We start from the raw sequence: 22,056 nt of genomic DNA on the forward strand, positions 1-22,056 counted from the left end.
GGTTTTAGTTATCATAATCTGTCATATTGAATCAATGATTAAATGTTTATCATGGCCTGAAAGGCCGTCATGATTTAGTCCCTACCCAACTTCTCCATCTTCACTTAGTACTACTGGCACCTTCATCTCTGCACTCAAGTCACTTTGCTTGTGTGTTTCTATTCCTCAAATGCTTGATTCTCCTTTATGCCCCAGTGCCTTACCATGTTTCTTCTGCTTGGGCTCTCTCACCCTACCCTCCTTGCAGGCTATTACTTACTCATCTTAAGGTCTTACTTTAGTGTCTCTTCTTCTGAGAAGCGTTCCCAACATTGCCTTGCTCCTGTCCCACTTCTCTCCCTTATTATCTAAGATAGGAATCCCTGATGATTAATAGCACGACGTATAAAGTAATTGTCACAACTATAATTAATGAAACTGCTTGAGGAGTTATTTGTGTGATGTCAATCTGTCCTCTAGACCATAAGATCCTTGAGGACAGAGATTTTGTAGTCTTCTTATTCCCATTTTAACCCAGGGCTAAACAACATAGAGGAGGTATTATAAAATAGTTTAAAAATTGGGGATGATGCCCTTCTTTGGGAAGCGTTGTACTTAGATTCCTTTTGATGTAAATGGAAAATTCAGGACACAGTGAGCCTAGTCAGAATGCTTCCCTCTCCCTCTATGTTCTAAGAATGCCTAGTACTACCCTTGTGTTGCTGGTACTTCTGTTATTCTGCTAAGTGTGAAATTCTGTAATGGTCCAAGACGGTTTGGGCTCTGTAAATGGTATTGCTTTCTTAGTTAACAGTAGGTAACTCAGAAGGATGTGTAGCCTGAGGCTACACTTTAGCCCCATAGAGGGACAACTGTGGGTGTGTGTCTGCGCGCGCGCGTGTGTGCGTGTGTGTGCCTGTGTGTGTGCGTGTGTGTGCCTGTGTGTGTGTTCATTCTTATTCGTTTTATTACTTTCTGCAGGAAAGAAATTGTGAGCCAGGGCAGCATCCACTTCTAACTTTCTTTTGTCTTGTTTTGAGTACTAAGTGACATGTTTCTCTATCATTTTAAAAGAGAAATATCAAAAGAAAGCAATCATGAATTCTAAATAGAGGACTTAAACAGGAAGTCTGCAGACATTCTATGTTCTCTTACCTCATTGCAGCTACACCCATTTATCTGGGAAGGGACATACGGACTTAGCAGTACTTTGCTTAAAAACAATAGATAGTAGCCACAGTCTATTGGGATCTGCTTCCCACTGGAAGAAATAATGATTATAAGCTGCTGTTAGAGATGTCAAACCCTATGAAGGGAACTTCCCCAACAGCCTCCCTCTCTGCTCATTAAATATTTGCTTAGTATGTGAATTACCCCCATGTTGGGTCCTAATGAGTATTGTTTATTTTTCTAAGAGTTCACAAACCATTCATTTTATAATCTGTCCTAGAGCTTTTCGGGGAATTAAGATCAAATGTATGGATACCATATCATCTTTAAAATTAAGTACATTTGCCTTGGTTCAACGCTTGGGCCTCATTATCATTTACCTTTACTTCTTAAATTTTATGAAATATACAACTTTAGGTCTCTTGCTGAAGAAGGATGCCAAATGCTGGTGGTTATTAAAATCAGCCATAAAGTTTCTCTAGATTGGAATATTCAAAGGCAGCCAGTTAAGTGCCCTTTTGTGTAGGAAAGATGCCCCTCAGGAGAAGTCTTCACACCTTTCTTGGGACTTTTCTCCCTGTGACTTTGCCTTGGTTTCTTAGATGTGGCCCTCGTTGTCCTCTAGTAACTTCCAGACTCGAACTTGAGCACCAGGTACTCTTGTTGCTTGGACGAAAATAGAAAATGCTAACTAATCACTGATTGTTATTTCTACTATTGATCTATAGAGAATATTGTCAAGACATGATTTTAAAAAGTTTTTTTAGTGGCAGTTGGAGAACTCCCATTATAATTGGATCACTGTCATCTTCTATTAAATATGTGAACGCACAATTGTGTGATATGAACATTCACAAAGCAGTCTAATCTGCTCATAGACTCTTTATATCTGTCAAAAACTCCCTTTTGAAGTCTTTAAAACATAGACTCTTTTATATCCATGAATATGTGATCATCACTCCTAGGTTTTGTTGGGCTAAACTTGCTTCAGTATTTATGTAATTTTTTAACCAAGTCCTTGCTCTTTCCCTCTTCTCCTTGAGTTTGTCTTTTTAGCTCCTGGTTTTCATATCTCTTATTTCTCCTTCTTTGAACTTTAACACCAAATATCTTACTTGTCCATGATCCTAGATGTTCACTATAAAAAATATTATAACAAGTATAATTGCCGATGAAAACAAATAACTTAATTTTTACTAATTGTTACTATCTGTCATAACATAATTTTTTACAAAGCTTTGCATGTAAAAGAACATGACTCAGCAGAGATTGGTTTTCTTCCTCCTAAGTATTTTTTAGAAGAGAGGTGGAATAATAGCTAAAATATGTAAAATGCTCATAATACAAGATTCTACTTTGTGAAACAAACATAGACAAATGTCAAAAGAGAACCCTCCACTGTAATTACTGTAATATTAAGACTTTTCAGTTTATCACATTTAAATTATAAATTTTTCATGACATATATACATATATTTTATATCTCAAGTAAAACATTTAAATGTAAGTAATATGTTGACCTAGTATTTGCAGCCAAGGAGACCAAGACAGCTTTACCTACATTATCTGACTCCTTGGTCTCTCTGAATTAGGTATGTATGTACCAGGTATTATTATTATTATTATTCCTGCTTTTGAGACTGAAAAAAAAGAAAAAGAAAAAAGGATCCAGCTACATTTTTTAGATTTGTATTATTGTGACTTTATAATATAATAGTAGAATTTTGAGACACTTTACAATTAGCTTGCTTTTGAATATTACATATTTATATAAGTGCTTTGTATATTTGATTTTGTTCCTAAGTTTTACTATGTTTTTTATTACAGCTTTTCCTACTGGGTCAAAAGTTAATTGGTGCCTCAGTTAACACTATTTAGATTGAACTTTCTGAATAATAATAAAAATTAAAAATAATAATGTAAAAAAGTGTCAGTTATTACAAGCAATTATATGACATTTCTAACGGTTTTTACTTCTAATTTTTGTTGGTTTTATTTATTAAGTTTCTTGCATCGTACTTCCCCAAACTAACTATTATACTTTAAATTTTGGTACAGAGCTTTAAAGTTTACAAAAGCAGGTCATTTATATTCAATTATTATGTATTGTTATAGAGCATAACCACGTAAAAATAGATTATAGTTAATTCTCAACATTTCTTTAAGTAACCTTAAAGTTGCACATATATCAATTCAATTATCTTACATTATTACTAAATGTGACATAGTTTAGATGCCCAAGAAATTGAGTCCACAAAATACTTGTATTTTCAAAGACACATACACTATTATTTTTGTTGAGGGGAAAGGCAAGGCTCAGACAATAGAATCCCAGCTTATTTCTACTTGTATAAATCAAGTTATTTAAATAAAAGAATTGTGTATGCTGACCTGTTCTACCAATGTGCTACTGGGGGTGTATGAAAAAAAGATGTGCATGGTGGTGGAAGTAGAAAGAGGCATAAAGCGTATTGGAAAACTACCAAATGTCCCCTGCAAATGGGCCCTATTCAGAATCAGTAAGCGTATGATGAGTGAAGTGGTTTTGAATATCGCCTTTAGATTCCATGCTGTTACAAGGCCAGCCCTGAACATGGCAACTCTTATTTCCACACACAGTACCTCTTCACTCTCAATTTAACCCCAAAATCTGATGAACCCATTACTCCATACTTGATTTCATGGAACAAGGAGTAGATATAGTTACAAATGATCAATCACAAGCCGTGAACCAAAGCAGCAAGGCATTAACAATTCACACCATTTCGGTCCACTTGCTCAAGCAGAAGATGTGCCAGCATATTTAATGCACAGCTACTTCGTTCAGTTTAAGAAAAGACATGATTCAGGCTGCATTTTCAAAACGGAGGAGACTTCTAAGATTTCATACTTCCTAAGCCCCAATGTCAACGTTCACCCACATATCAGCAATTAAAATAACCAGGTGTTCTGTAAAGGTCACAATGTCTGAATTAAATTTTATCCAGGTAAAAACAGTGTGACCTATGAAATTCTTCCCCCCAGTGCATCCCTGTTCTGTTTGATCCCATCATACAAATCAATGTCTCTTACAGCAGTATAACACTGTAGACCCCATGGGCAATATGCCGTCAGTTTAATAGGATCACTGAAGAACTAAAGCAGCTGTGAAAGATTGCTCTAAGTATAGCAATCGTGTGCTTGTCATTTTGTTCAGTGGAGGAAAAATCCAAATTTGGGTAGGCATCAGTATTTAAGAAAACAACTGCTAAATCTTTTCTCATAAGTACCTTAGGGACAATAAGATTTGACATATAGCATGTAAACAAAAGTACACAGCAGCTGTTAGTTTAGTTTTGTTTGAATAAAAATGTACTGATATAAATCGGGCAACATAGGAGACAGTATGCTCTCCATCATTCAGTCTTCCTTGCAGACCATGCTTTTGAGTGGAGTCTGCTGTTGCTCAGGGACGGGGAGCTTTCCACCTATTACCTAAAGCTGGGTAAGGAGCAGTAAAACACACTCATCCCTTGGCACTAGCTCAGACTCCCTTCAGGCATACTTCCTGGATGGAAGTAAGAATAAAGATATTCTTAATAAAGATATTAAGATATTAATTATTCTTAATTAATAAAGATATTAATTCTTAATATCTTTCAAGAACTCACCTTGTATCATACAAAAAAGACTTTTTAGATCAACTTCATTTAAAATAAATTCCAATTGAATTGGTGGGAAATTTGCAAATGATATCCTGCTAACAAAAGCTGAGTATTTTTGAGACTGAGATCTGAAACTTCCTGCCAAAAAGCGTATAGAAGTTTCTCTATAGGTAATTATACTCTGGGCAGTGGGTTTTTTCTGTAGTCTCATGTACTCTGACTGAAATGTGAAAATTATAATATTATGTAAATGATGATTCTAGATACTTCATTGGAATGAATTTTAATTTTTAATTGGGAACAGGTTATTAAAGTTTTTATTTCCAGTGCTTTTTGAAAATGTATTGATTTTTAAAATCCCATTTTTAGCTTTCTACATTTCCACAGATTCAGATGTGGCCAAGTGTCTCTTTTAATGTCAGAAACTTCTTTTGGAGAGAGATGTATATTTCCTAGGTATAGAACTTGATAGGACATTCTAGTATGTATCCATTTAGTAAGTTCCATTAGTTTTGTGGTTTCTCTTTAGAGGAATTTTTGGCTCCTTGTCAAAAATCCTTGTACTGTGCGCATCATGAATCCAAATAAGTTCAAGCTTCTTATCAGTGATGAAATGGTTTTAATATAAGGTCTTCTTGAAGGCTGAACAGTTTATTTTCTTATGAATAGCTTTTGAACTCATTGTGTTTGGAGTTCTTAGAGGGAATTACCTTTATTATTTAAAATAGCTATTTTGACCTTAATCTAATATTACTGCTCTGTTATTTAAGCTTTATTGTGTACCTTTTCCCATAGTAGCATGCTTTAGGATAAAGCACATAAGGATTTTCCAAGACTTTTTAAATACTCAGCTGTGGTCTTCTCCTGGCTAGTTAATGCTTTATCACCAAATCATATTGTTTTCTTTTAATATTTATTTTCCTCCTCACTGTTTAAGATAATTTTATGAGGAAGATTAAAATAAAATAATTGTACATACCGTGAATGCACTTCAAAATTCTGGTACATTCATATTTATTTATCAAATTTTGAACAATTTTTATTTGGTCACAGAAACTTACATATTCTAAATAATTGTGTGTAGTTGTATTCATGGTCCTAAAACTTACCTAAAAGATTGCCCACAGTATATCCAAAAGTATCATTTATTTACTCAGTAGACATTTATTGGGCATTGCCTTTACCCAACTAAAAGACACCGAGTCTTCAAACCCCACAGTTTTTGTGATTTACTGGAGGGTGGAAGTGGGAGTGAAGAATATAAAGACTAATACAAGTCAATAAAGGAAAAATTAAAGTAAACAATGCTCTGGGAAACATAGAGGATGGAACAATGTATTCTGTCTAAATAACTTGGAAATATTTTACCAGAGGAAGTGACAATTGATATGAACCCTGAAGGACAAGAATGTTAACAGGTAGAAATAAAGGGGAAGAAATGCAAGGGAAATGGAAGGGCCTGGGTGCGAGAAGTGTCACGTGATAATTATGAAATTAATACAGCTACTACTTCTAATCATATGATTTATTTGCCTGTGATGTTCAGTACCAGCTCTCTCCAGTGAAGTTACTCCTTTTGGTCACATGATCTATTTATTCAGAACCCTCAGTTTTAACTCCAAACCCATTGAAACTATTGGATTAGTTTCTGCCCTATAGTCATGCCTTGAGAATAAACAAAATGGATGAAAAACTATCATCCATAAAACTTTTCTTTGCCAGTGATGGAAATGATCCCAATGGAATGACCACATTTGACAGATCTATGCACAGTGATACATTTAAGGAGTGATTAGTTTCCAAATCATTTATCTAATAAAAATGTTGAGGACTTGCTTAATGGAAATACTGAAATTACAGGAAAGCAAAAATTCTTGTTGCAATCATGTAAATAGGAGCAAATAGGTAGAGTCCTCAAACATAAGAAGAAATGCTATCTGTGGATATGCACACAAATATTAAAGAAACACAGCATAATAGGAGCCATCTGACCCTGAGTAGCAATTTGAAGGAGAAGTTAATGGTTCACACAAAATAGTATCCCATAGTTCATTCCCTGGGAAAGACATTTTTTTTTTCCATTGAGTGTCTATAATGGTCTTTGCTAGCTCTTATCAACATGTAGGTTTATGTTCTTTCCAAGGTTGAAAAGTGTCCATTGTCCTTTCTAAACCATTGCCCTTATTTCTTGCACATCTATATGCAGTAGTCTTCTTTAATTGGTTAAAGTTTTGCTTCAGAAACAGAGAAAGCAGAATTCTACATAAAAAAAAAGATAAAACCATTGGTTAAGAACATTTATGAATCTTCTTAGGTATAGAATACCACGAATATCCAATAAAATGCTTAAAAAATGATTCTCACTGTTAAAATCTATGACTGGAGTTGAAAAGTCAACCGACTTCTCTTTTTTTGAATCAGTTATTCTATTATATTTCACAATTATCATTTTAGGCTAAGGCTTCATTTTTAGGGAGAGTTCTTTAATTCTAGCCAATAAATTAATTTTTATTTTTCTAATATAGTAAGCTTATTTATACCTCCTTTCTAAGTGCTTAGGCGTATCATTTTCTTATGTTTTCTGCACCTTCCTAGTTAGTGGAAACATTGTTTGTTCTTGGAGTGTGCTTTGTCTTCCTTTTCAAGAACATCATCAAAGTTACTAGTTTGCAGCTTCCAAAAAGAAAGAGCCTTCTAATCCCTAGTTGAGAGGCTAACCTTTATTAGCGCTCTTGTGGTTATAATGAGGACCCTGCTTCCAGCAGGGAGATCCTGGAATACTGAACAGATTATTCAACAAGTTCAGAGTTGATTCTGAAGTCCCTTATAAAACCTGCTTGTGAATACTGCTTTCTTTGCTTTGCTGTTTCTGGTTTCCATAGTATTTCTAATTACATAAATTGTGTGGAGCATGGGAGCTCTTTTCCAAGCTATATCAATTCTGATACTGCTTGTGTTTTGATAAAGGTTTTAGTTTTTCCTAAACTATATTTTCCCTAAATTCTTATGGTGCGTACAAACCCTGAAAAAAGTAGATTTTTGTGTTAGAAGATTTATGAAATGCTTCTTAGGAATCCTTTGGGCTGACATAAAGAATTTGAAAGTTAGTTTCTGACGAGCATAGATGAATATAGCTATAAGACTAGAGATTTTGATAAAATGTTCTCAGGTTTAAATTCAAGATTAAATCTTGGATGTAAATTATTCAAATTTCTTATTTCTCAATTTACTTAGCTTTTTTTTTTCAGTTTAACAGCTATTTATGTAATGCCTTTCCATGTACAAAAACTGTACTAGGTTCAATGAGTATACCAATTAAAAGTTTACAAATTAAAGTTCAACCCACAGTAATATATGAGTGTTGTAATTAACTAAAAGTACTGGCGATTCTTAAACTGGGTTTCTTTAGGAAAAAAGTATAGGCAAGATTGATTTAAACTTTTTTTAAAGATTGAACAGTTATAATTCTAAAAATAAGTTTATTTCTCTCTTTTTTAAAAAATAATGTATGTGATCTAATATCTTGGAAAAGTTTAAGGTATTTGTTGTGATAAAACCTACAGAGAATGGCAGTTGATCCAGGAATATAAAAGTGCTTTTGTTATGTGAATTTTAGGAATTAATTTCTCAGACTGGTAAGTGAATTCCATACACACATCTAAAGATATCTAAATAATCATTAGGTCATGATTTCCTTTTAACATTATTTGTAGTAGTCTTAGAAACTCTTAAACTCTATTTTTAACATTTTTCTCAATGATTAATACATTAGAAAGAATTTAAATTGTGCTTTGGTAGAGAGTTGCAGGACTTAGTGCCATAAAATGCATAACTTTTCTACTAAGAGCAAAATTCAGCAGAATACCAGTAGCAAAGGCCATTTGCATAACTCAGCCGCTCAGCAGCTCAGCTGAACCTAATTGTAATTCAATTTCCAGATTGCTACGCTAGGCCTCCCTGCATAAAATATGCAACATATAATATAACCAATTGCACAGACCTATTTTCCTTGCTGGTGATCTATTTAATTTCTTTTCTAGTAGAAGTATGTATTAGAGTAAGGTGGCCAAGCCATATAGCTATTCTGTATGTTTATGTTGGGTCACACATATACACTTAAGTAAAGACTAAGTTTTAAAAAATGATATCCTTTCATTTTTCTGGGTTCCCAAGTGTGCCTAGAATTTTTTTTTTTTAATTTCTTTATTTCTGACATTTCAGAGGGAAATTAAATCTGGAAAAATATTAGCTAGCTGCCATGTTATTTGACTATTTTACACTAGAAAGACTTCATAAGCTAATCATGTGAAAAAGTATATAAACATGTCTGTCAAGTCCATATGGATGTGGCAATACAGGCCCACAAGTAAATATCTTCTATCTGTTTGCAAAACGCATACTGGAATAGCATTCCAAAATCTTTGACTAGCTTATATCCCAGAAGCTTAAAAACAAAAAGATACGATAAAATGCTTGCTTAAGATTCTTCTCTCTTACTTTTAAACAGCCTTGCCACCCTGTTTTATGGGTTATTTAAGCAATGGCAGTGAAAAGACTTGAATAGGATGGCTTACAAAGGTGTGGATTATATTTTATGAATAATTTTCAGATGTGATGTTTTAGTTATATAGACTCCTCTACGGGAAGCTATATACAGAAACAACATGGATCTTACAATTTTATCAGGACAATGCAAGTAGATTTCAGCAAGGTTGGTTCCAACTCATCTGTGATAAATGAGAAGATAAGGCAATCAGTGCACACCATGACACTCTGTGCAGCTAGTTAGGCACACTTCAGAACTATTCAGGTGTGCTCACAAAGCTTATGAGTCTTGCATGGGGGGTGTCTCAATATAAATACATCCTTCATGGTGGTCACTAGTAATGCAGGAATTGCCTCTCTAAGACTTAACCCAGGTCAGATATAAATAATAGATGTTAAGAGTTAGCTATGGTATTGGGGCTGTGTTCCAGGCAGTGTATTTTGGTTGGGTCAAAAGAATTTATTTTCCCTTATTTTCTCGTACAGTTCCTCTGCTTGAAAAATGCCTGCAAAATTCCATCACACCTTTGCGGGGACCTGTATGGGTCTCTAAGGGAGAAGGTTTCAGCCCCTCAGGAGCTAAGATGTACATCCAAGGAGTTCTTTTGGCCTTGTACCAACGATTAAAGTCGGCAAAAAAATATTATAAACAGGTGAGTCATCCCTCTTTAAAAACTGCTTTATTGTATGTTTTAAAATGTACTTGGTTGTATAGAGGCAATGATTGGCATCATGTCATGAAAGAACTGTGACATGTATTTTGTGAGCTCAGTGCCCGTTAGGAAGCCAAAATGCTTCTTCTGTAATCTCAGAACCAACAATAATGGGGCTAATTGTATCTGTCTTTTGGTATGGGATGTCATATAGCTCATCTTTTTTTTTTTTTTTTTTTTTTTGCTGCATACTGTGCAAAGCAAGGCAACTCCTTATGTGGAAATTCTATGGACAGTTACTTTAAATAAGAAAGTGAATAGCTCCTAAGGCATTTGAATCCTTAAATGTTCACCCTTCTATTTTTTTTTTCCAATATGAAATCAGATGTGCTTTTGTAGAAGTTGAGCTAAGATACAACCAGTCTTTGCTGGGAAATGAAATTGTGAATTAACTTCATGTCAGGAGTAACTTACTTCATTTATGCTTATTTAACTTGTTATGTTTTAGGACCTGAAAGTATAGAAATAGAATTAATGTATTTGAATTAGTTTAAACTAGATTTTGTTTTTTAATTTCTAAATATTCATTACATAATTGTGGGGGGGGGGAGTGGAGAAGAGGATGTGTGTGTGAAGAGTTTGGTATTTTTGTAACTACTCCTAGGGACTTTTATTTGTCTTAAAGTAGCATTCACGTTGTAAAGCAGAATGATTGATGCCATTTATACAATAAAAATGGAGTTACCACATTTTTGGAATCCTCTTTTCACTTGGTCTTAAGTTAAGTGTACGTTTGGTCACATGAAATAAGGGCTAGGTTTTACATTTCTAACTAGGAGGTTCCAGTTTAGAACTGGGCTCATTATCTCAGACCACAGGCTGTTGAAAAATGAGTATTTTGAAAGCATCATGCTATTATTCTCTGTATGCGGGGGGAGGGGAGATGGGCATGGGATTCAGTCTCAGTGTTCGCACAGCACCTCCTGCTGTCTGGTTCGTAAAAGAACAACTTGTAAAAGAAATTCTTGAACTGAGGTATCCAGAACTAGCAAGAAACATCTTCCCGTGAGAAACTTTCATTCTCAAAATGTGATTGGTTGCTTAGTTAATTAATTTCAGTGGAACCAGAAATTAGATTAATAGTTATCATAGATAAGGCTATTCATAATAATAAATTTGAAAAAATAAAAATACAAACTTATTTTTAATATTCTTTATTAAGCTGATATCATCTATGAAAACTGGTATAAGACTATTTTTGTATTCAGATTAATTTATTTTAACAGAAATATTATTTAACTTTTAAGAAACAATGATATTATAAGATGGATTATGACCAATTTAATTACAATCATTAATTTGGTATTAAATGATTTGATTCTGCTAACTTGACAGTTTAAAATTATTTAATGTTAAGAAAACATGAGCCCATTCTCCAAAGCAAGGACAACACTGTTTAAATCAAATCTAAAGAAACCAGAACATTTTCCAAGTTTTGTTAAGTTAGGGTGTTAGAGGGTAAGAAACAGCTCAGAAAGTAGTTGTGGCATTTTTTTTTTCTTCTGTTGTCCTAAACATTTAAAATTTAAATAGATATAAACAGTTGTTCTGGAAGGAAAAGAAGTATTCATTTATTTATTGTGAGAAAAAAAAGCTTTAAGAATTAATTATTGCTTTGAATTTAAAAATTTCTTTATGACCCAAAATTGATGAGAAATACATTTTATTAAAATAAATATTGAATGTAAATGTGAACAAAAATTTACACTTTTTTAGTGTCTCTGAATGTCTGAGCATCTGAAATTTTCCATATCATCAGCATTATGATTTTCAACATTATGCCAAATTTAGGAATATTTAAAAAATCTAGGCTCTTTGCCATTTCTAACTAAACCTTTTTATTTTGCTCAGTAGGGGTAATGCAGAGCTTTGCATACAACAGTTTTAGTATACTTGGTTAAGTTTCATTTTAAAATATAAAATCAAATAAAGGGAAATAGAAACTTGTCTATTATGCATTTCCATATAAATTTCTATTTCTTTTAGACATGCCCGATTATATGTATTCTTGAGTCTCTTTTCTTTTGTATTGTTATAGCATGACTTAATTTAAAATTATCTGCAATGTTTATAAAAGTCACGGTAATTGTCCCATTATCGGGTCATCAGTGGGTAAGTGTTAAACCTGGCAATAGCTTTATTTGTGGGTAGGATTTCTTAGCAAATATCCCTTTTAGCATTAAGGAACTTTATTTGAACTGCATTTACTTCATTTGACCTCAGGGATAGCCTTTTCTATGTAGTTTTATATAAGATTGTGTTTGGTAGAACGGAGATGGATGATAATTCCTATATCTTTACCAAATCTACTTGTAAATTATAGAATTATATGACCTCTTGATATCATTTCCATTTATGCCACTTCTGAGATCATATATAAAGACAACACTATTATTTTGCTGGGATTCTGTCAAACGATTATAGATTTTACATTGATGTTTTGGAATTTGCTGAAGAAATTTCTTTTAAATAAATTGTAATAATATAACTTGAAAAGAAAAGTCGGAACTACTGGTTTTATGTTTATGAATTTATTAACTTTTCAATTTTCAACTTTAACTTGGCTGTTACAAGCATGCAACTGAATTAAGCCCACCACATTAGTGTGATCTTAAATATATACTGATTCGTATAAAAATGAGATATTATGTTTAGGACAGCATAAAGTCACTTGGTCTTAAATTTATCACATTTATTTCCTTAAAAGTGGAAACATTTTAGAAATTGCTCAGAGCTAAGCAGAATCTGTTTAATTGGTAATCTTTGAAATAGCATAAACGCTTTCCTATGAAATGCAGTTAACACTTTCAGCGACAGGGCCTGTTCCATCTCATTAGCATTCTTGTTATGTAGTGGTGCTGTTGGTGGGGGTGTTGAAGTAGGAATGCCATTGTGTGGAGTTCCAGTGTTTGGGGACAAACACTGCTGTGGAAGGAACGTGTGAAAAGGCCACAGTCCTGTCAGTGAATGAGGAAGGCTGTGCTTTCTGTGTGCTTCAAGCAGGGAAGCTGTCATTCATAGGCCTAACACAGCTAAACAGAGGCCAAAACACAAGCCTGCACTACCTTTTAAAATGATATTAGTGATTTTTAAACATGATCTTCTTTATTTATGATCCTCCATAGAGCTTTTAGTTGCTGTCAGTAAACAAAATATATGTCAGTCTGTTCAGCAACACTGCAGAGGTCCGTAAAAGTCTGTGGAACTGTGCCAGGAAGCCATGTAAATAATGATTTGGAATGTCTGATCTTAAGTACAATCGTGATTTTTGAGAAACATATGTTTCTAGAAGTGCCTTCCCAATTTTGATACGGCTTTGAATTTTTTTCCCCCAAGCATCAAAATTCCTGGAGATTTTTACATAACAAATGCATAGCATTTTTCTTTTAAAATACAGTTTTCAAAAGAGCTCATAAACATACAGTTTTAATCATTTAATGTGATTCACAGTACTGTTACAGACTGCATAGGCATTTCTGAATTTCAGAGAGAAAGAAAGGAAATGAGTATCTAACTATAATATCTTAACAACCATCTTAATTATGAAGAAAATCAGTCCAGTTATGAAAAAATTTGAAGTAATGGTAGTAATACTAATTTTCAGCACTTTGGAAAGAAATGATCAACTTTGAAATTAAATTTTAGCTTGTTTGACTACTTTAAAAAATAAATAAATAGAAAAATATCCCCCAATATTTCTTAAAATCTTGGGATATTTCCTTAATTTTGGCAGTACACTGAAAAAAAAATGACAATTTCTATTTATGCCTGAATCCACAGGGAAATATTTTATTCCTGTAATTTTAATTTGGAAATATGTACTTGTGGTATTTGTAATAGATTGTTACTTAATGAAGTTTGTAGAAAACTGTAATTTTCTGCCTGAGTGTTTTAAGTTTATTTGTGTGTATATGGTCCTTTTTGTTAATATAGGTAAAGTACTTTTTTGAATGTTATTATATTCTATTTCTAAATGTTCCATATTTGATGCATTAGGTTTAAAGATCTCAGACACCAAACAATATTTCAAAAATTAGGTTTCAGTTTTTAAACTGGAATTGTACTATAACTTTATTTTGTGGGCATATAATTAGTAAGGAAATGACCATACAACATCAGCATATATTGGTTTTGCAGTTTAAGATTGAAATGTATTTTATTGTTACATTAAACTAACTTCTACCAAAGCATTTATATTTTGTTAAAAAAATTCCTAAGTTAATGTTGGTTCATTTTACCCATACTTTTCAATAAGTTTGATACTTAGATATCAAACCAATAATAGCAATATTCAGAATAGATTTGGCTCACAATATGCTTGAGTTGCATTTAGTGCTGACAGAATTTGTTTATTGCAAAAAGCATTTTTAAAGGAATCTGATATTTTAATTTTCCATAAAAGAAGTGTTGAGAGTTTGCCTTCTCAGATCTGTGTCATAGGTCAATCAAAATCATTACTGAAGGAATAACTGTTTCTATTTCATTTTCTAAATATACTTTTTTTAGTATGCCAGTAAGTTTTTTTCCTATCTTTATTATGACACCGTATAAGTTTAAGATGTACAATGTGATATTTTACACAATAATTGTGTAATGAACACAATAGGGTTAGTTAACACCTCTATCACCTCACATAATTAATATTTCTTTCTCTTTTTTTTTTGCTGAGAACATTCAAAATTTACTCTCTTAGCAACTTTCCAGTATATAATACAGTATTGTTAGTTGTAGTTACTTGCTGTACATTAGATCCCCATTTATCTGTATATTAAAAATTAAGTTCTTTTCTTGATTTTTGCCATCCTGTGGCAATACCAAATATTTCAATTTTGAACTTCTTGAAGTCCTTTGAAACCTTGGAACAAAATCTATAATATATAAATATAACTTACTATTAAAAGCATTAAAAATAGTATTATGGATACTTCAAAGTGAAAACTACTTCTGAAGGTTCTGAAAGGTAATTTTTTAGAATATTAGGTTGTTTGTAGATTTGAGTGATTGTTGATTTTTTTTCCCCCCGGAAACCAAGCTGCATTCTAGTTACTTGAAGTATTTTAAGAACCTTAAACTTGTGTCTTTTTCTAAGTGTCATGCTTTGAGCAGGCCTAACATCAGTTAAATGAAGTGAAAATTGCATTCTTGTCTTGATAGAGATGAAAATGGATTTCTGGTCATGAAATAGATGTAGTTGTCACTTTTTAAAAAAGGTGTCAGCAGTTTGCTTCAGTGAGTAAGGTGCCAATTCAGTATGGCAGTAAACTTGTGATCTGAGCAATCAATAAAATGCTTCAATAACTTCTGCTTCATTACACTTATAATAAGAGGCTATAGATCCGTGGCACATAAAATGTTGATAAAGAGAATATGTGGGGACTGACTGTGACAATTTTCTTGAAAGTACAGTAAGTGCAATATTGCCATCTAGAGTTTGTGCATGGGTAATTATTGCAGAAAGGGAGAAAAAAGTGGGATACAAGAAATGGTATTGAAATACTGTTTATTTTCCATCCTTTAACCATGACACATTTATTTTCATGAAACATTTCATTTGATTTGCCATAAAGCTGTTTAGGTCAAGCAAAAAAATTTTCAAATCTGTATTTTTCTCTAATGTTCTTAGAATTATACTACCAAATATCAAGTATATAACTGTGGCTCAAGATTAAACATTTTACCATGAAAACTCATTATTAAATAACTCACTTTGGAAAAAAATTAGACTTAAAGGATGTCTTTTTTTTTTTTTTACAAGGTAATTCAGTTATACAAAAACAGCTTTGTTGACATCTCAGTTGGATACCTTTCAATTCAGAATATAATCTTATTAATATTAAACACTCCTTTAATAATTGAGTCAACTTACTTAAAAACTGGTATTTAAAAATAGCTACATAGGAAAATAGACTTTCCTGCTTATGTGATTTTGAACATTTTAATGAACTGTAAGTTCGACTTGGGGATTGTCTAGAAATGTGACTTCATCTTTAAATAAACACTTTAAGGAGAATTAGATATCACTTTATTTTTCTTGATTAACTAAAAAATTATTTAATTTTACAATATTTTCTGAATGAGCTAATATGGAAAATACATTTTGAACCTAAGCATTACTGGGGTCTTTTCTCCCTTTGAACTTGTGGCTGAAAATGCCTATTGTGTAATAGAAAAATCTTTTGAATCTGCATTTAATTGTTTCATGGTACTTAATATAAAGTAAATTTAATATGGGTATTTAATAAGGAAGGTTAATCTGGAAAGGTTATTACTTTTTTCTCCCATTTATCTGTTTTTCAATTTGTATAGACAGCTTTTATAAGTTTATAGATCTTGGCCTTCAGATTTCCCTGAGAAAAATAATTTGGCATTGATATATTAGTAATGCATTTTTTCTAATATTATACTATTTAGGTATTTTCTGTTCTCATACATCTATGTGTGGATGACTTCTATAATTGTAAAAAATGAAAAAGATTGTAACATTATTTTCCTTTTCTGATCAAAGTTTTGTCCTCAAACATCCTAAGATTTTATTATGTCTACTTATATTGAACATAAGACAACTCTTTAGATGAAGAGCTCTTATTTTGAAATTTTAATCATACTGAGTAGAAAATGTTGCATTTTAAGACCTCCCAAATTAGTATAGAATTGTTCTGGTAAAGTAAGTGAAAGTAGACCTGACAAATTTTCTTTAAATTACTCAACCACCCACAGATATTATTGCCTATGACTCTTTTGAAATGAGAATAAATTTTACAGAGTTACAGCAGCAAAGTGAAAGAGTGTATTTGATAGATTCCCTGAACATTTTCAACACCCACAGGTATTATTTGTAAGAAAACAATCATGCCGAGTCTTCAGCTGGTTAGAGAGGGCACAGCATTCTATCTTCACCTGACACTCTATCTGTTCTGTCAACATCCTGGGCCCCCTGCCTGATGCCCCCTCCTCCCAAAACAATAATGTGCACTGAGAGGTTTGTGTGAATGGACAAGAATATGAATTTTTTTCCCTTGAAGAACTAAAACAGTATTGAAGGCATATTCTAGGGGAGAGGAAAACCAACTGTCATGAGAATTGACTAGTATTTTCTATTCAAATTGATCAGTGTTGTCAGTGATTGATAGTTAAAGTCTTTGATTATTAAGTCTGACTACTGATTGATGAAAGGGGGACTCAAGTGTAAACATTTTGGAAATGTTGCTTTGCTTTATTTTATTAAGAGATATATAGTGGTTTCCTCTCACCTGTTGTTAATAACATTGCTTGAATAAACATCAATCATAACAACATATTGCTGATTTTCAAATAGTATAATTCATTATTTTCTTATATTTTATATATGTAACAAAAGATGGAAATGAGTATAACATTAATTTATTACTTTCTTCAGTCAAATTTTCTCAAGTGACATACATCAAAAAATCAATTTTACCTAATTTCCTAAAAAGTAATTAGTATCCTGTTACATTTTAAAAATATTTCTAGTTCCTAAACAAAGCCAGTTATATGTGGAGAAAGAATATGGCAAGAGTCCATTTGTTAGTACTTAATATATGTCACTGGGAAGTAAACGTTGAAAGTTTCATAGAACAGTGATAGCAAAAATAAAAGATGCTGGAAAAATCCTGGTCTCCAGCCTTGGCAAGCTGCAGATGAGTTATATCTTCTAGAGCTGTACTGTCCAATACTTCATCCCCATGTGGCTTTAAAAATTAAATTAATTGTAGTTAAATAAAATAAAAATTAAATAAAATTTAAAAAGTTCCTCAATCTCACTATCCACATTGAAAATGCTCAATAGCCACATCTTTATTGAAAATTCTATTGGATAGTGCTGTTCTATAAGGAAGAAATTCAGTCTAGATATCCTAATTATACTTCTGATATTGGATTCCATATTCTATGACTAACAAAATAACAAAGGATCTTTTATGATCTGGTTTTAATTCAGTGTTGGATAGATAAGGTACTCTAGTCTTCAGAAAACAAAATAAATAGACACACACACACACAAACACACACACACACGTCACAATCTATTCACCATCTAACCACCAGATGGACACCTTTAGGGCTTTCAGTGTCTCTCAGGATCCCTCTCAATAAGAAAACTATACAGTGTGGTATCCTTAAGGACTATGATTCTGGCAGTCACTGAATTAGCCTTATTTTGTTTGGTGAGAAAAGACACCCCCCCCCAATCCCCCTGCCTAAAAAATAGAGAGCCAAGAAAGACAAATTCAGATGAAAAAATGTTGAATACTCTTTATGTGTTCAGTCTGTGTGTTAACCAGGGTTGAGGACACAGAACTATCCCAGACCTTGCCCTTAGGAAGCTTACATTCTTACTTTGGAGATAAAACATAACCACATGAAACAATTAGGAAATATGCTTGTAAGAGTATAATTAAGTGCTAAAAATGTATGGTACAGATTCTATGTTATATGGATATGTTATATGTTAAATAAAAGAAAGACAAAGAAGAGAATAAAAGCATTTTAAGGTTGAAATGAACTTTGGAGACCATCTAGTCTAGTCCTCTCACATTATAGATAATAATATTTACTGCATTGTGTTGTGTGAGGATTAAATAGTTAATGTATGTAAAACTCTTAACATAGTATCTAGGACATAGAAGGTGGTCAATAGGTGTTAGTTATTATCATCATCATCATCTTTATTATTAATTTTTTCTGCTTTATTGAGGTATAATTGACAAAATTATAAGATATTTAAAGTACACATTGTGGTGATTTAATATATGTATACATTGTGAAAGAATGGTGAAAACACTTAAGTTCTCCTCTTTTAACAAATTTTGATAGTCATCATGCTTTACATTAGATCCTGAGACCTTATTCATCTTATAGCTGAAAATTTGTACCCTTTTACTAACATCTCCCTACTTTCCCCACCCCAGGCCCTGGCAACCACTTTTCATTCTTTGTTTCTATGAGTTTGACTTTTATTTTTTAGATTTCACTCACTAGTGACAACTTTTATCATTAATGTTATAGGTAAGGCAATTGCGGTAGAGCTGTAATGGGACTAGAGCACCCCCCTTTGCTCTTAGGTTAGGTAAGATATGCTTCATTAACTGAAATGTGGGGAGGGTTTGAAAAGGAGACTCATATAGGCAGTGGCATGAAGTTGGGAGTAAGACGGTATTTTCAAACAGGTTATACTTCATACAAAAAGGGTTATTAGTGACCTTTGAAATATAATGAAACCTTAATGTGCATAGGGTTAAAGAAAGAATTGATGTTGAGGAAATATGGGCAGTAGGTACAGATAAGACCTCTCAGAAGCTAAGTGGTCCATATTTTTCTGAGGTTCACAGTATATTAAATAATTAAGAAATTTCAAAACAGGATTTTAAAACCATTAGATATATTTAACATGATTACACTTGAAGTTAACTTTATCAACAACTCCTCCCCTTCTATGACATAATTGTTCTATTTTTATCATATTACAAGATTCATAAAAATATTCATTTGTAATCCATCTAGGTAGCTTGGTCTGGTGATGAGACAAAAGTTTTATAATAGCTGTCTTCTTTGGTTGATTTTGACGTTGTATCTTCTTGATTGTATGTATAACTCTATTTGGAGGTAAGGAAAAAGGCTACATTTGTGGCCCATTTTGAATGTAAGACTGATGCCAAAAGCCTTTGTCAACCTAAGGATTGAAGCATCTGAGATCTTAGAGTGGTTGAGGACTGTAGGTCGGAATGAAAGTCACTTAGTTTGGAAACCATATGCTAGAGTTTACTTTAAGAAGGAGATACATGTTTTAAGAGAGCAAGTTCATGCGCACACACTGTTCGAGATATTCAGAGAAGTATTTAAAAATTTTTGTCTAAATCTGATTTGACCTTTCAATACAAGGTACCACTCAAAGTAGTAGGGGGAAAGTAAAAACTAAATTTACTTCAGACCAAATAATTTAACCAATTCTTTTAGGTAATGCTCAGCTTTTTGGACAAAGAGGCTCAGATGCTCATATTTCTGCCCTTCTGTGTTCCTTCCACGAAGGTGTCTGGGTTTATATGGGGGAGAGTATTAAGTCACAGCTGGGGTTGTTCCTCTGCAGGTACACAAAGAGCAAAAGGGGTTGTTTTAGGGAATGAATGACTAGATTCCCAACTTTCATTTGTACTTTGCAGTAAAATTGTCCTACCTGAGAATGTGCCTGCAGTGGAGGTGCATGCCATTTATCCTTTCCAATCTTCCATCATCCTTAGACAAAGCACCCTGCTTCCTCATCCTGCAGTCTACTCTGGTGCTTCACCCTGGAGTATAAAAACTTTCAGGGCATCAAACAGAGGGACATTTTGAAATACTGGTGCCATAAACTTCTTGTAGGGCTCTGAAACTTTCATTGTTATAAATATGTTTTTGTTAAGAAAGAATGGGATAGAAATATGAAGTTGAGGAGAAAAAGGAACATGTAACCTTCTGACAGTTAAAGAAGAGTTTTTCTATATATTTTTAAAAAATAGAAGAAGGCTAACATAAGATTGTTCTGGTATTTAAACTCATTGGATAGATATAAAAGAAAATTTTAACAATTTTAATTAGTAATACCAATATTTATAACATGCCAGAAAATACATCTTTCATAACTGTTTTTAAGCTAATGATAAAAAAAATTAATATTGACTTAAAATGTTGGTACACAGTTTTCTATGGTATACAGTTTTCTAATTTTTTTTTAGATAGTATGTTAATAAAATATCTTGGAGTCCTCATGGCCCCAAGGAGGGAAAATGGCCCTTTGCACCATGTGGTGCTAACTGCTGAAGTACCACTGGCCTTGTCTGTTGCTGAGATTTGCTGTGGATGTAAGTCTTGAACTGCTGGCTGCTCTTTGCTTGGTCAGAAGTGCTCCCTGGAAGCTGTAGCCTTAGCTTGGCTCTCACTGAGTTTCTATCATATCCTCCATTCTTGCCCATGGCCTAGGTGGGTCACCATATAGCGTCTGCAGGACAGTCACTGTGGATATTGGTCCCTTAATATTTGTGGCCCTATTGGCTTACAATTTTGCCACCTTTTGGTTCCCCAGAGCCATGTGAGAGTTTATAGATCTCATCCACACCCCAACTGAAGACAACTCAAGAAAGCTAGGTTATGGATCTCTTTCTGATTCCTACACACTATTCCACTGCATTTACTCTGTGGCTCCAACCCCCTCACTCTGCCCAGTGTTGCTAAAAGGGGCAGCTTTGATACAGTACCCTCCCAGAATATCAAATGAGAATCCAGATGGAAGCCTTTTGTCCTTGGCCTTCTCCTCAATTAATCTAACACACCTGCCCTTCTTGAGCTAAAGCTGGGAGATAGCAGACCAAACCCTGTATATTTCAGCTCTACATCCTCTCCCATCCATCCCACGTTTTCCATCTTACCTCTTTCTTCTTTTCTTAATGATCCCTTGAGACCAAAAGGGGTGAACTTTGAGCTTTATGGCTCTTTTACATTGATGACTTTCAACCTTCTTTTATTCAAATCCATGGTAAGAAATGTATATATATATCGTATTATAATCCATAGTAAAAAATTCATTTTACATTACACTTAAGTATTATATACATACCCCTCCATGTGTGTATATAAAACAAGAGTTTTTTAAAATAAGATTTAACCTTACTACTTGTGAGGCACTGTCAAAATATTGGCTTGGACCCACTGAATTGATTTCAGGGCCCACTGACATATAGTGTCAGAGATATATTTCATCCTGTACACTCTAACGTGGCTTTTTATTTTTTATTGAAATATAGTTGATTTACAATATTGGGTTAGTTTTAGGTGTACAGCAAAGTGATTCAGACATATAATATATTTTTTTCTTTCAGATTATTTTCTGTTATAGGTTATTACAAAATATTGAATATAGTTTCCTGTGTTATATGGTAAATCCTTGTTGCTTATATATTTTATGTATAGTAGTTTGTATCCGTTAATCGCAACCTTCTAACTTATCCCTCCCCTCT

The 22,056-nt window shown here is 33.1% G+C and overlaps 1 protein-coding gene across 2 annotated transcripts in view; it reads left to right on the plus strand.

Moving 5' to 3' along the window:
- DCDC1 (doublecortin domain containing 1) overlaps positions 1-22,056 on the plus strand; it is a 381,054-nt gene that overhangs the window by 81,285 nt on the left and 277,713 nt on the right. For both annotated transcript variants that reach the window (XM_064492479.1, XM_064492478.1), the window contains one exon: positions 9,825-9,991. In XM_064492479.1, the coding sequence (XP_064348549.1) occupies positions 9,825-9,991 (167 nt within the window). The remainder of the gene's footprint in view (positions 1-9,824; positions 9,992-22,056) is intronic.

This window comes from Camelus dromedarius, chromosome 12, assembly GCF_036321535.1.
Source record: "Camelus dromedarius isolate mCamDro1 chromosome 12, mCamDro1.pat, whole genome shotgun sequence".
Taxonomy (NCBI): domain Eukaryota; kingdom Metazoa; phylum Chordata; class Mammalia; order Artiodactyla; family Camelidae; genus Camelus; species Camelus dromedarius.